The sequence below is a fragment of the Mercenaria mercenaria genome, unplaced genomic scaffold, assembly GCF_021730395.1.
Source record: "Mercenaria mercenaria strain notata unplaced genomic scaffold, MADL_Memer_1 contig_2022, whole genome shotgun sequence".
Classification (NCBI taxonomy): Eukaryota; Metazoa; Mollusca; class Bivalvia; order Venerida; family Veneridae; genus Mercenaria; species Mercenaria mercenaria.
Genome location: NW_026460052.1, coordinates 1 through 14,378, shown reverse-complemented (window position 1 = coordinate 14,378; position 14,378 = coordinate 1). Strand labels below are relative to the sequence as shown.

Here is a 14,378-nt window from a genome sequence, read left to right as displayed (position 1 = left end):
ATGTACCGGAATCGTCAAGTCATCACATATGAAAACAATACATAAATCGTCGTAAAATATTTTTTTATGCAAGAATAGCGACAATACACGTTTGTTTTGTGTATTAACGTCTGCAGAAGCCCTTGGGATATGTTTGTGACCTCGACCTTCGGTCTTGGTCACAAACAATCCCGCGGGCTTCTGCAGACGTTTATACACAAAAAAACGTGTATTATCCCTACATTAATACACTCAAATCGGTTATACGTCCCCAGATTAATTATTCAATGGACGTATATTTTCGTGCTTTAATAACGTTTAAACACGGTTTTTCTATAATTATTTCCTAAATAGCATTTCTGTTTGGAATGTCATTACACATAATGATTGTATCATCTTAGAAACTCTACATTGTACATATTAGTTGTTATATGTTTTTATTTTATGGACCATTCTAGCATGGGTAAAATATTTCAAACGTACAATTGGTAAATTTAGAATTAAAAGATTTACTTTCTTGTTAAATAGTGTCTAAGGGGTGTAAACAAGAAGCGTTTTTATATCAGAATCGCGAAGAAAACGGACAAGTGCATGAACAACATCAGCTCATTACCTACGGTATGATGTTTTATTTTGCATGTGGTACTGAACGATTACGTCATAACTATATTGGCATTGTATAACATCTCACAAAATTGGCATATTCATGCACCGAGATAAATGAATAACACTATCATGATGTGTTTATGTCAAAATAAATCGGAGAAAAATAGTTTTTGTTTGTTTCTTTGTTTTGTGTTTAACGCCGTTTTTCAACAGTATTTCAGTCATATAACGGCGGGCAGTTAACCTAACCAGTGTTCCTGGATTCTGTACCAGTACAAACCTGTTCTCCGCAAGTAACTGCCAACTTCCCCACATGAATCAGAGGTGGAGGACTAATGATTTACTGCCAACTTCCCCACATGAATCAGAGGTGGAAAGAGTGCCAACGCCAACGAATCCGAACAATCTGAATCACCTAGGTAGAAACTCACCTAAGGATCTTTTGTTTAACAGCATTTTAAAGTCGAGCAAGCAGTTCCTGACAAGAATATTTTAAATGTTTCCACTTTGTCTGCTAGTCACTTCATATGGCGAATTGGAATCATTTGAATTATTTATCGTTGTAGGAGATTTGCCGAGACTCATTTCTATAAAAAAAAATACGGCTTGTGGTGTCAGAGAAGATATCATTTGAAGTTTTTTATTTTTATCTCAGGCGGCCTTTATGAGCAGCCGAGCGAATATTTTTAACACTTTTGAAAGAAATATTCCTGTTATGTTTCGTTGATATTGTCGTGTGGTCACCAAAGCTCACCCCCATGAGTTAAAAACTGAAACAACTGAACCTATCTCTTGTAAAGATATGACTGACTACATTAAAATGTGTTACTCATTGCAACTTTTTGCTTTATCTGGCATGACCAAAATTTACGTTCTTCACACGTTTCAAGGAGTATTTATGTCACGTAAATTGTTTATATTTTCTTTAATTTAGTTGCAGAATAGTATCATAGCTTTAACTTTAATTTCAGAAGATTTTAAAATTCCCTTCAGCGTCGGAAACACGTCGCCATTGCTGCCTCATTCCGAGACAGTTGACAAAACGGCATCTACCTCTGCAAACTGCAAAAATGGTAAGAAATCGTTTTTTCTTTAAATGACCTACGATGTCCGCAGATACTGCAAACAAAACACAAAACACATCAAACAAAAAGGACAAGTAAAGTAAGTTTACAAGGCTTATTCACTTAACAAAAACGCAGTTTTGATGGGATATAATGGAGTGATTTTATGGTGATTTGGTGGTCGATGCGTTGCAAATATTTTGTGCGATTTACTTCCATACTTTTTGAGTAAATTCTGTTCAAGACAAGTTTTTCGTCATCCCTTCAAAGCATACTCCCTGCACAGAAACACACTTTTGGAGTTCTGCCATCCATGGCATTAATGCCGTAAAGAAGTATCCTCTTAGTGGCTATATTGTTGAGACACAGAAAATTATAGAAGGAATTGCACTTTTTGTGGCAACGCATTTCCCTCCAAGCATTTTCTTTAACAAAGGAAATAGGAAAACGTCACAGCCACTTAGGCCAGGGGAATATGGTGGGTTCTCAACCTGAATGATTTTTGTTGTTCTAAGAAAGACCGTACAATTTTATTTTTGTTGGCGGACACTTCGTCATGAAAAAGCTGTATGCCTTTCAAACCTTTACTGAGGCGTTTTTTATACGTTTTTGACAGCTGTAAGTACTTTGTTTTTGTAGAAATTGCTTGTGATGGTGCTATCCTCTTTGCAAGGAGTTCGTACAACGAGTCCATTAGAACTGAAGAAAAATGGCATAAAATGCCTTATTGGTACTTTTTGTTTTGTTTTTTCAGAATGACTGTATTCGAAAACAACGTGTGACTTTGAATTCATATTTTTCAGATGCTACAAACGTGGTTAAAGGAAATAGGATAACACAGGTTAAGAAGCCATACTCAAAGCTATCCCCTGGTACAGCAAGAAAAAGATCTTCGGCAAGAACACAAGCTGAACAGAAGAGACGTAGGAATTTGATCCATAATTCATGTTGTTGTTTCTTCTCAAATCTTCTCGTAGTATCATAATCAAAGTACTAATAGTTCATTTATGAAATTTCTTACACATGCAGAAAGAAATATGCTGAAAATGACATATTGAAATTTCAACAGAATACATGAATTAATGACATAACTTTATTCACTTTACACCATCAACTCCATTTTCAAAAAAAAAAAAAATCACTGAAATATACGCTTTAAGTCTGTAATTTTGTAAAAGGCAACAGAATCATGACAACGCGAAACGACTTCTTTTATACTGTCTGTATGTTTGAAGCTAAAATTCATTTGATTTAGGAAATAATAATCCCAAACTGTAATTTTAATTTTGTGAGTCGGAATGATGTATTAATAATAATCTGAATGATAATGATTTTATTCCAGAGAAAATCAGTTCTAAATATAATATTATCATTGCGATTCTAACAGGACATCAAAAGCTTTTTTACATCCTGGGCGATATGGACCAAATATTTACTTTTTTTGCGTGATATTCTTTTCCGGCACGCCAATTTTGTTGCAAAATACCGTCCAGTTCTAGTAGGGAAACAAATCTGGTCGTTCTATGTTTGATGTTTGATGTATCAGTGTCTATTGAAAATCTACATCTTTGTATCCTTATGAATGATTTCTCGTTTACTAAAATCAAAACATTCATATATTTTATGATTTTTAAGATTTGATTGAGGATTACTAGTTTTTCATTACTAGTATATGCTGTTTTACATTTGTATGAAATTCCATTAGGTAAAATTATTAATATAAAACGTACTGCAATAATATCCAAAAGGCGTAACAAGGTTAGCTTCAGATGACCCCTGTTATTATTAGACCACATTTTTGTCACACAGATATTTATTTGACCCTACAAAACGTATGAAACGACGTTTTTCATTTCTTATCTTATATCAAGCCAAGTGCAAGTTTAACCTGTTATATTTTACGTGATTTTGCTTTCAAAATGCTGCTTATTTCTTTTGCCATTCATTTGGTCAATGTTTTGACTGCTTTCTATATGAAGAAGCTATCCGGCTTGGTTTCAATCGATCGATGTCTCTGCTATGGCACTGAAATCTCTGCTATGGCACTGACAGAGCGTGACGGATATCTAATTGCAGTGTTTCATAGTAACATATAACAATTTTGAGTCTGACTAAATCGTATCAAGTCTACCATTATTTTGTAAGGTTTTCTGATTGCATCCAAGATTCCAAATATCTTTTTGTAGTTTTTTATCCTAAATTTACAACGAACTGAAACATTACATTTACCTGTATCCAAATTATATTCTTCATTCTCTGTTATATACTCATGTATCATAATAGCAATGTATTTCTGCTTTAAAGACTCGTACTGCTTACATGAAATAATGATTACATTATTTTTCAATCCTACATATACTGCAAAATCATTTAATTTCGCTGGCATGAAATTTCGTGGTTTTGGTCAAAACGGCACTTTCGTGGGGATATGAATTCGTGGATTTTAACTTTTGAACATAAAATGAATGGGAATCTTGTTCGTTGGAATTAAATTTCGTGGATTGACTCAACCACGAAATTCACGAATATTAGTCCCCCACGAATATAAATGGTTTCACAGTATGTGATCGTTGATTCTTAAAGTCATTTTTTTTTTTTGCATTCTAGAGGGCATGAAAGTTGGAAAGCAACAAATGGATCGACGTATCCCGACAGTACAAAATGCACAATTTCTGTCTGAATCTGATGAAGAGAGCAGTAAGACTAAATATGTTTTAATACATGCAGTATGTTTATTTAGAGGGAGGTATGAGCGGTGTTTAACGTCTCATTTTGTAAAATGATGCAATATGCGCCTTAATATACGCCTAAACATTTCATTTCGGAAAGTAAAGGAGTGTTAGGTGTTCAAGTCCGTGCTTAATTAGCAATAATTATTTTGTTTGTATCGTGTTGGTCCATCAGAGCTGCAAAAGGGTTTATTTATTAAGGATGTGCGAGCGTTGTTTTTTTTTTCAGGATATCCGCCATTTTGAAAAATGTTTCTTCGGATATTGCTTTCTAACAAAAGTTCTGCCAAATTAATGCTAAATAATTAAAATATGACTAATAATGTACCATTTAACCAAATATATTATGCTTTTTGCTAAAAATAAAAATGTTCACCCTTATTTTTGGCTGGCATTAACCTAAAATTGACGTAAGATTTACAATGGGGTAGGGGTAGGTAATTTCAAATATCTATTAAAGTAGATCAGGTATGGTTTTAATATTTTTCTGACTGATACATATAATATTAAGCTATAAATAAAATAAAGTTTTCAAGATAGCAATTTATATCATCTAGAAAATATAGATTAAAACAAAAAGAACAAAAATTATCAAAATTCACACTTTCTAACAGTTTTTTCATAATAAATCTCTTAAATGCACCTAATTTTTTTTCTTTCCATTTTGAAGCATTTTTGTGTGTCATTAATGCTGCAAAATATTTTGAAAATCTTAACGTCAGAATTTTTTTGTAGATCTAAATACGTTTTTTGTTGTTTTTTTTTCCATTGAAAATATAAAGTGGGTGGGGTAATTATGTCAACATGTAAAAATAAAAGAGATTTGTTAGTGACATTTATGCTTATATAATACTGACATCACCATATATTCATATTAACATGTAAGACCTGAAATCCCTATAAGATTAAGTAGGATATTATATGTTTTATAAAGTACTACATGTACCAACATTTTTTCAGTTTTACAAAATTTCAGAAATGCGTCAACAGTGGGTGAAGAAAATACCCTATAAAATTAAAACGAGTTCGGTGACCTGTGTTTTTTCTGCTCTTGTTTGTCTAAGAAACTAATGTTCTTCAAGCTCACAGGGTATGAAAAAATTCTTAATGTTAGAAAAAATTCGCTCGTACATCCTTAAGCATGACCAAGAGAATATATCATTTAAATGGTACCTCGTGTAAGTAGTAGAAAGTTTTTGAATTTTAAACATATCTTTGATTATGTCACTTTTTTACCAAAACAAATGCATTTTCCCTATATAGAATTCAATCCCCAAACCTTTTGTTGAAATTATGCAAAACATTGTACAGGAAATTGTTACCTTTATGCTGACTGAGATGTCCTGACCGTTTTATAACAACCAATCTATATAAAGCAAACATTTTCTGATGCTCAAAATTTTCGTGTTCCATAAAGAATGTACCAAAGCTAGACGAAACTTTCAATTTCATAATGTAAAGGAAACATTCTTACAGGAAATATGGCTTTTCCTACAACACTTTTAAGATAAGTCGAGTTTATGTATGTGTTCGTTTCATCAGATTTTAACGTACATTAGATGGATTCGTAAATGTATTTCTTTTTAAAAAAAGTACAAAATAGATATTTACTCTGCCAAAACATTATGAATTCTTCTTTCGTACAATGTTATACCCGAAGGCTATAGCCGGTTTGAAGGATCTATATCTTAACAACCATTTAAAATTCGTCTTTCAAGCGATTAATTGTGAGTTAGAATTTTGGTGCTATACAGTATACACGAAAAACATTTTGTTTGTGTGATACATGTAATACACCCCTGACGAATGCAAATAAAGCTGGAAGTACTTAGTTATTTTAATACTAAGTACTATGTGAACTGTTATCTCTTTCAATCCGTTTAATACATTTACAACGTTCTTGCATCCCTTCTGGGATAAGGTATTTTGTAGATATAAAACTTTCTCAAACCTATATATATCGGGTACCGTATTTGAATGCTTTTAAAGTGTACAATGCAATTTTAAGCCTTTTATAAATGAATGAGTGTCTTATAATGTTTTTAGTTGACAGAAAAATACTAAGAAGGCGGGTGAGTTTCATAAAATGCTATGCCGCCATCAAAGATGAACTTTCACAAACAGTGGCACTTTCTATAGCAAAACAGTTGTTTCCCGGTGATCATACTCGAATCTCTGCTATAGAGTCTACGAACCGGAGGAGAAGTGCTGTTGAGTTACTGTTGAAAGAGGTAATATTCTACTTTAAGTATAGTTTAATTTACTACAAAGCTTTTACTGCATCAAGATTGACTTGCCTATTTGTCAGTTAGTTTCTAATCTACAGAAATATATTTAAGCCCGCCCACTTAGCTTAATAGGAAAGCACAGATCTACGGATCGCAAGGTCATGAGTTCGATCCTCGAGGTGTACATTCTCCGTGACAATCTGATAATAGGCAATGTCTTCCTCCATCTCTGTATCATATGGACTAGTAGGCAGTTACCGGAGAACCTGTTGGTACGGGTACAAAAACCAGGAATACTGCTAAGGTTGACTGCTCGCCGTTACATAATTGAAGTACTGTTGAAAAAGGGAGCTAAACCCAACACAAACAAACAAATAAAAATATTTCAATAGCACGTGTGTTCTAAATTAGGTTTCTGGACTTAGTTTGCATTTCATAAAGCCAATGCCAAACGGATTCTGCGGAAGGAATAAAGCCAGTACACAATATAAAATACAAACCGTTTCACAGAACAAAATAAGGCGAATGTAGTGGGATTTAATAGCAGTTCCTAACCACGAAACAAGAAGAAATTTTGCGGTAGCATGTGACTTTCATTTGCAGCGCTTAGAATAAAAACCAAAGTTTTCTGAAAATATCAACTTAGTAAGTCTGCACTTTGTAATGCTTCATATATTAGATAACTTAACTTTTAATGCCTTTAAAAATGAAACCTCTTATAATGATATTACTTTGTTGCACATGCCCTCGCTTTTAACATGCAAGTGAGAACTACAAATCCGACATTAATTTTTTTCATGATTGTCATTCGAACATGTCTACGTATCATTATTAGGTATTTAATACTTTCTTCGATACGGATGTTTGGCATTTGTATCAAACCTGAATAGGATATCTACCTATGTTTCAAATATTTATTTAAAGCATACAGTTTCTCGTTTACAATACAATGAAAGTCACCCTTAAAAGATGTTTGGCATCTACACTTTATACTTAAACATACACATTTAATATTCTTAGGTGGTGTCAGGACCCGACGAAATGCTTGAGGACTTCATTAGTCTCTTGCGTGGAACTGAACAAGGGAAGTTCTTTGTTGAGACAATAGAAGCTTGGCATGTTACAGATTTTGATGTTAATGGTGATTATGTTTTCTGAATGAATCACGTAGTGGTTGGATTCAGCATTATACAAATGACAGTCCTGGGGCAATTTTGGACTCCGTGAAGGGTTTCTTTGTATATTATAAGGCGAATGAGTTTTCTTTATCCTTTCTTTGTTTTGATAAACTTTAATCAAGTCGAAGGATATAAACAACGTGCAAATGAAGCTGGTAGTAAATATCGAATAAGGATCAAGTTATAATCTACTTTTCAGGTAAAGAACTTGATGGAATCGCAACAAAATTTGCATTTAATTAAAATTGTCAACATCGTATTTATGAAAAAGCTAGTTGTGGAATATTGTTATAATGACAATGAAGTTTTAGAAACGGAACAACAAACGCGATCACAGTTTATGATACAACTGTGCACATTTTTTCGAAACCAGCTGTATCTGTTATTAAAGATGACAGAGTGGGCAAGAGGTTGAGTGATACAGACCTATTTTGCACCTATTTTGCACAGTTACTTTTTTAAATCTTGTTTTAGAGTAGAAAGGTGTCATTGTTGTCTAGTGTTATGTCTTAGCATTGAGATTTTATTAGTTTAAGAAGTTTTATCGACAAAATCTGATTAATGTAAAACAAACTTGAGTCGCAATGCATAAAGAAGCCATGATATTGAATTGTTTTGTTTATTTCAGAGTATTTCAAAATAAATTCGGGCAATCAAGAAAATGAAGAACACCGCCTAGAATTTTCTGTTAATGATTGTAAAACTCTAAAGAGTCAGCTCAACAATCGAGACTGGATAGACAAGATTAATGACCAAATGCTCTCAAGATGTAAATTCAGTATTGTTCAGCACACAGAAGTTTGCAAAAGTTCCACGGGTATAAAATGTTTACTGGACAATTTGCAGTTGTGTGATGAATACGTTTTCAAAGACTTCACAGAGATTTTGATTTCCCTGGGATTGCATGGGCTTGTAAAGAACCTGGACAAGACGACACAGAAGAGAAAGCATCTGTATCTGTCAGGTAAATTATCAGCTCGATCAGGTTACAGGAAAACGGATGATTTCAATTAATTATAAGAGAAAATAGAGAAACTGTTTTTTTTTTTTTTTTTTTTTTTTGTTTTTTTTTTTTTTGTTTTGTTTTTTATCTTGCGTAATATATCTAGATTTGATTAAATAGAAATAGAGGACGTAGGGCAAAACAGTGCAACGACTTGTCACATGGTTTCATTAGATTCCACATTGTTCCACACTGATTCAACATCGTTCATCATTACGCTAAAAAGGTAACTGCATAAACTTTTTAATTGTTTAGTTTGTATTCTGATGTAAAAAAAAAATGCAGTTTACACTTCCTTCTTTATTTGAAACTGAAGAAAAGTGAAAACATCAGCTTACTTTTACAGAGAGCGAATCCGAGACTGAACACGTTAGCAAACGCATGAGGCATCTGGATAAACATGTTGAGCGCTGTGTAGTGAAACTTAATGGAAGACCTAACTCAGATGTGAGATCTAAAGTTCGTAAATACATAGGAGGTAAGCTGTTTTAGACAAGACTAATACAAATAAAATAGGGAAAGTGCAATGTTTAAGAATAATAACATTATATAGAATTCAATTTTATCGCGTTAATCTGAAAACCATGTAAGTGATTTTGTTGAATTTCAAAACAGAGGACACTGAGTGGAAGTTACACTGTAAAAGAACTACAACTATAACATGCTTACGTTTTTAATTAGGCCTAAAAAAATTCTTTGTTTCCGGTAACATGCTCAAAACAGTTAGGGAAGATAGGTCGGAATTTTTTGTTTTTTATTAGCTCACCTATCACATAGTGACAAGGTGAGCTTTTGTGATCGCGCAGCGTCCGTCGTCCGTGCGTGCGTGCGTGCGTGTGTAAACTTTTACTTGTGACCACTCTAGAGGTCACATTTTTCATGGGATCTTTATGAAAGTTGGTCAGAATGTTCACCTTAATGATATCTAGGTCAGATTCGAAACTGGGTCACGTGCGGTCAAAAACTAGGTCAGTAGGTAAAATAATAGAAAATCCTTGTGACCTCTCTAAAGGTCATATTTTTACGGGATCTGCATGAAAATTGGTCAGAATGTTTATCTTGATGATATCTAGATAAAATTCGAAACTGGGTAACGTCCGGTCAAAAACTAGGTCAGTAGGTTGAATAATAGAAAAACCATGTGACCTCTGTAGAGGCCGTATTTTTCATGGGATCTGCATGAAAATTGAGCAGAATGTTTATCTTGATGATACCTAGGTCAAGTTTGAAACTGGGTCAACTGCGATTAAAAACTAGGTCAGTAGGTCAAATAATAGAAAATCCTTGTGACCTCTCTAGAGGTCATATTTTTTACGGGATCTGCATGAAAATTGGTCAGAATGTTTATTTTGATGATATCTAGGTCAAGTTTGAAACTGAATTATGTCCGGTCCAAAACTAGGTCAGTAGGTTAAATAATAGAAAAACTTTGTGACCTCTCTAGAGGTCATATTTTTCATGGGATCTGCATGAAAATTTGTCAGAATGTTCATCTTGATAATTTCTAGGAAAAGTTTGAAACTGGATTATATTCGGTCAAAAACTAGGTCAGTAGGTAAAATAATTGAAAAACCTTGTGACCATTCTAGAGGCCATATTTTTCATGGCATCTGTATGAATTTTGGTCAGACTGTTTATCTTGGTGATATCTAGGTCAAGTTTGAAACCAGGTCAACTGCGGTCAAAAACTAGGTCACTAGGTCTAAACATAGAAAAACCTTTTGACCTCTCTAGAGGCCATATTTTTCAATGGATCTTCATGAAAATTGGTGAGAATGTTTACCTTGGTAATATCTAGGTCAAGTACAAAACTGGGTCACATGCCTTTAAAAACTAGGTCAGTAGGTCTAAAAATAGAAAAACCTTGTGACCTCTCTGGAGGCAAGATTTTTCATGAGCTCTTCATGAAAATTGGTGAGAATGTTCATCTTGATGATATCTAGGTCAAGTACAAAACTGGGTCACATGCCTTTAAAAAATAGGTCATTATGTAAAATAATAGCAAAACCTTGTGACCTCTCTAGAGGCCATATTTTTCAATGGATCTTCATGAAAATTGGTCAGAATTTTTATCTTGATGATATCTAGGTCAAGTTCAGAACTAGGTCACATGAGCTCAAAAACTAGGTCACTATGTCAAATAATATGAAAAACGACGTCATACTCAGTTCGTGTGGGGACAGGTGAGCGATTCAGGACCATCATGGTCCTCTTGTTTTATTAAGTGAGACTTTTCGGAAATTATTTTTGTGTCAAAGAATAAATACAACTAATGGGGTTATGCCTTTAGAGCATTCATTTCTAACATCAATGACCATAATTAAAGCATAAAAATGCAGTTTTGCAATCTTTTGTTAAAAAGGTGAACAAAAAAATTCCAAGGCCATTAAAAACATTTAGGATCGGGCCAAAAATTTAGGGTAGGTCGGGATACCGGAAACAAACAAATTTTTATGCCTTATCTTCCTTAATTAAATCAATTTACATGTACGTTGTTATTACCTTGTCCGGAACCTCTGCACAAGACCAGAAAGAAAATGCCAATGTACATGTAATATCCTATCCCTGGATATACTATAAGAAGCATGGCCATGAACTGGAAATTATACTAACCCATTTCAATCGCGCATTACTCATCTAAAACGCTCAGTTCGGAAAATAAGTACTATGCATATAGAACAAGTGTTAATCTATCTTCTAGTGTGCACCAATAATCTTGTCACAATATTTATCCACCAATATGATGTCCTTAGTGACGTTACATAGATTACTTGATATGTAATTAACATGTTACACGGATGTCCAAATGCGAATTAACGGAGTTGTAAAATTTGTATACATGGAATTCCTCACGTTCTAAATGTATTCCTGATTAAGTGGCTTGATTTTCGTGTATCTTTACTATAATTGTTACCGTTCAAATAATTTACGCCTGATTGTCATCGCTGCTGTGTTTTATCAAAATGAAAAATAATTATTAAACAATGTATCCATTTTTCATATAATTTTATCAATATTTTGCAAATATACAATATATAAACACCCAAATGTTGAGTTAAAAATTTGATCAGTACATATAACCAAAATTTCATTTAGATTTCAAGACAGTTGTTCAAAACTGCATACCCCAAATCAGAAGGGGAATTTATTTTACAAGGTAAAACTTCTTTTTGACTAGGTCTGGCATGGGACAACTATATTTCAAGTTAACAAAACAAATTTCTTTTTTTCTATGAAGCTTTTGATATTGAGAATGTAAACAGTGGTTCGATAGTCATAACTTTGAAACCTGACGACCCCGAAGCTTGGTTAAGTATGGAGGAGAGCTGTCGCGCAGGGAAGATTAAAGATTTTATACCAGAGCTATTTGACCATGAAGAAATATATGATCAACTTCCGGAGGGGCAGGTTATTCTTCAGTTATCCATCTACAGTGAACAGACAGAAGGTATTATGGCAAAATATTTCAATATTTTATGTACGGCTACACCATGGCCATGTGATACGATATACATTGCCGGGCATAAGCAGTACTAACTTTTTAATTAAGAAACATGATAACACTTATTTTTTGTATATTCTTCAGTGTGTGTTTTGTGACAATTAAAACAGTTACAGAGCGGCTCAGTTCGTTGATTTTGAATTATGTGCGACCTTCCGCTCCGCATTCGAACGTCAAAATCATAATATGATATGTACTGATAGATAAATCAAACCTCGCCCCCACCCCCACCCTATCCCCCACCTGACACACAACCGGGTGTTAAAAATCTATTAACATTAAAGGTGAAAAGTTTCAATATGGACCGAGATGTGGGAGGGTTTAACAGGTGATTATGCTAACAGTCGATTAACTTTTAAGGTTATATTTCGACATTAAAGAAGACTAAGTTAAGCAAATGTATGATAAAGGATTTTAGCAATTACAATTCTTTATAGAAAAGTAAAAAAATCAGACTATTGTTTCCAACCAAATCTAAAGTATTAAAATAACAGACTTAACTAAGTAATTACTTAAGTTTTTTCGTGAAATTGAGGCCAGGACTATCAACTTAGTAAATAGTCTGGTATCTGAGGCCAAGTGATTTGAAGTAACTTTGCCCAAGGCTCTCGGATTTTAATGCATATCAACTTGTTATAGATACTGCTGATTCTAAAATCGCTTATGTTTTGGTTATTTCAGAAATGAAAAGAGCAATTTTTGTTTTACACGACAGTGAAGAGCAAGAGTTCACAGGTGAGTTTAATCTTGAATTAAATGCTGGTTACACGATAACTCATGGAACAATCACTTATTTTATATTTAAAAAATCTTAAATAGTCCTTCTACACTGCGATCATTTGTGCCCAAACGCTTTTTCTGCGGGCAAACTTGTCAGACTAAATGATTTTGCAGTTTCTATTATAATGTGCTGAGAGGTTTAGTTGTAAATAGTTAATACCGAGCGCTTTTTTTAAATGCATTGAAATTGATTGTTTTTATTCAGGCGTAATAATAATCTTCGTTTCCGGTATCCGACCTACCCTAATTGTTTGTCCCGACCCTAAATGTTTTTAAGGCCTTGGATAATTTTGTTTTTCAATTTTCTAACAAAAAGTTGCAAAACTGCACTTTCTTTGCTTTAAACATGGTCAGTGATGTTAGAAATCAACTTATTGATGCTCTAAAGGCATAACCCCCTTATTTGCATTCATCTTTTAACATAAAAATAATTTTCGAAAAGTCTCACTTAATAAAAAAAAAATCCAATTTTTTTTTAAAAAATTCTGACCTACCTACCCATGTTACCGGAAACAAAGAATGTTTTAGGCCTTATTACATTGATTTTGAGTATGCATATTGTTTCGTTTGACAAATATTTGGTTTAATTTTTGTTGAGTTGATTTGTCCGATTGAGGTATTTAAGTTGATGATTCTGCTGGTTATAAATCTGGACACCTTCGGTTAGTTGATGGTTTGGTTTGATCACGTCTCACAGATTCCTCTATTCCGTTTTGAAGTAATTAGAATGTTATACATGTTAATGACATTGCTCGTGCCAAGCCGATGCCACATTGTTGTTTATTTCATCGTCGTCTGTGTGTTTGGCTTTGTCTCTCTGTGCGTGCGTACGTGCGTGCATTCGTGTGCGTGTGTGTGTGTGTATGTGTGTGCGTGTGCGTGTGCGTAATGTAAACGTCTCTGAGTGCACTGATGTGGGTTGTATATTTATTCTTGTCTTTTTTCTTGAATGTAAACCTTGTAGTAAAATATTCACCCTGTGTTTGACTGGTCAAGGCAGTCAGCTGACCGCTCACTATATAATTTAATTTTTCTATAAAATGAGCTATATATTTTACAAGGAACATTAGTCGGCCGAATACGTAAAACAATGTATGATAAACTGCATTGGCATGTTATTTTGATATTTAGTACTTCCTCGGTTTGTCTGTTTAGTAAGATATGTATGTTCTGTTCAATGGGATTTTGTTTAAGAGAAGAAATAACTAGTTCTTCAAAGAGCTAATAAAGGCAGTAAAACCATCAACAGAGAACCATTAGAACCAAATATTTGATCACGGTCACTGTAATACGACAGTCTCTTACTGTA

General features: G+C 33.7%; 1 protein-coding gene across 1 annotated transcript in view; it reads left to right on the top strand.

Annotated features, from left to right (window-relative positions):
• The window catches only part of LOC128552086 (uncharacterized), a gene marked incomplete at its 3' end in the record, with an annotated part of 30,533 nt that extends 17,509 nt beyond the window's left edge, over nucleotides 1-13,024 (top strand). The window contains 10 exon segments of the mRNA XM_053533093.1: nucleotides 508-597; nucleotides 1,557-1,658; nucleotides 2,453-2,572; nucleotides 4,257-4,346; nucleotides 6,425-6,609; nucleotides 7,627-7,747; nucleotides 8,413-8,748; nucleotides 9,134-9,265; nucleotides 12,026-12,235; nucleotides 12,971-13,024. Of these exon segments, the coding sequence (XP_053389068.1) occupies nucleotides 508-597; nucleotides 1,557-1,658; nucleotides 2,453-2,572; nucleotides 4,257-4,346; nucleotides 6,425-6,609; nucleotides 7,627-7,747; nucleotides 8,413-8,748; nucleotides 9,134-9,265; nucleotides 12,026-12,235; nucleotides 12,971-13,024 (1,440 nt within the window).
• Nucleotides 13,025-14,378: the final 1,354 nt, after the last annotated feature.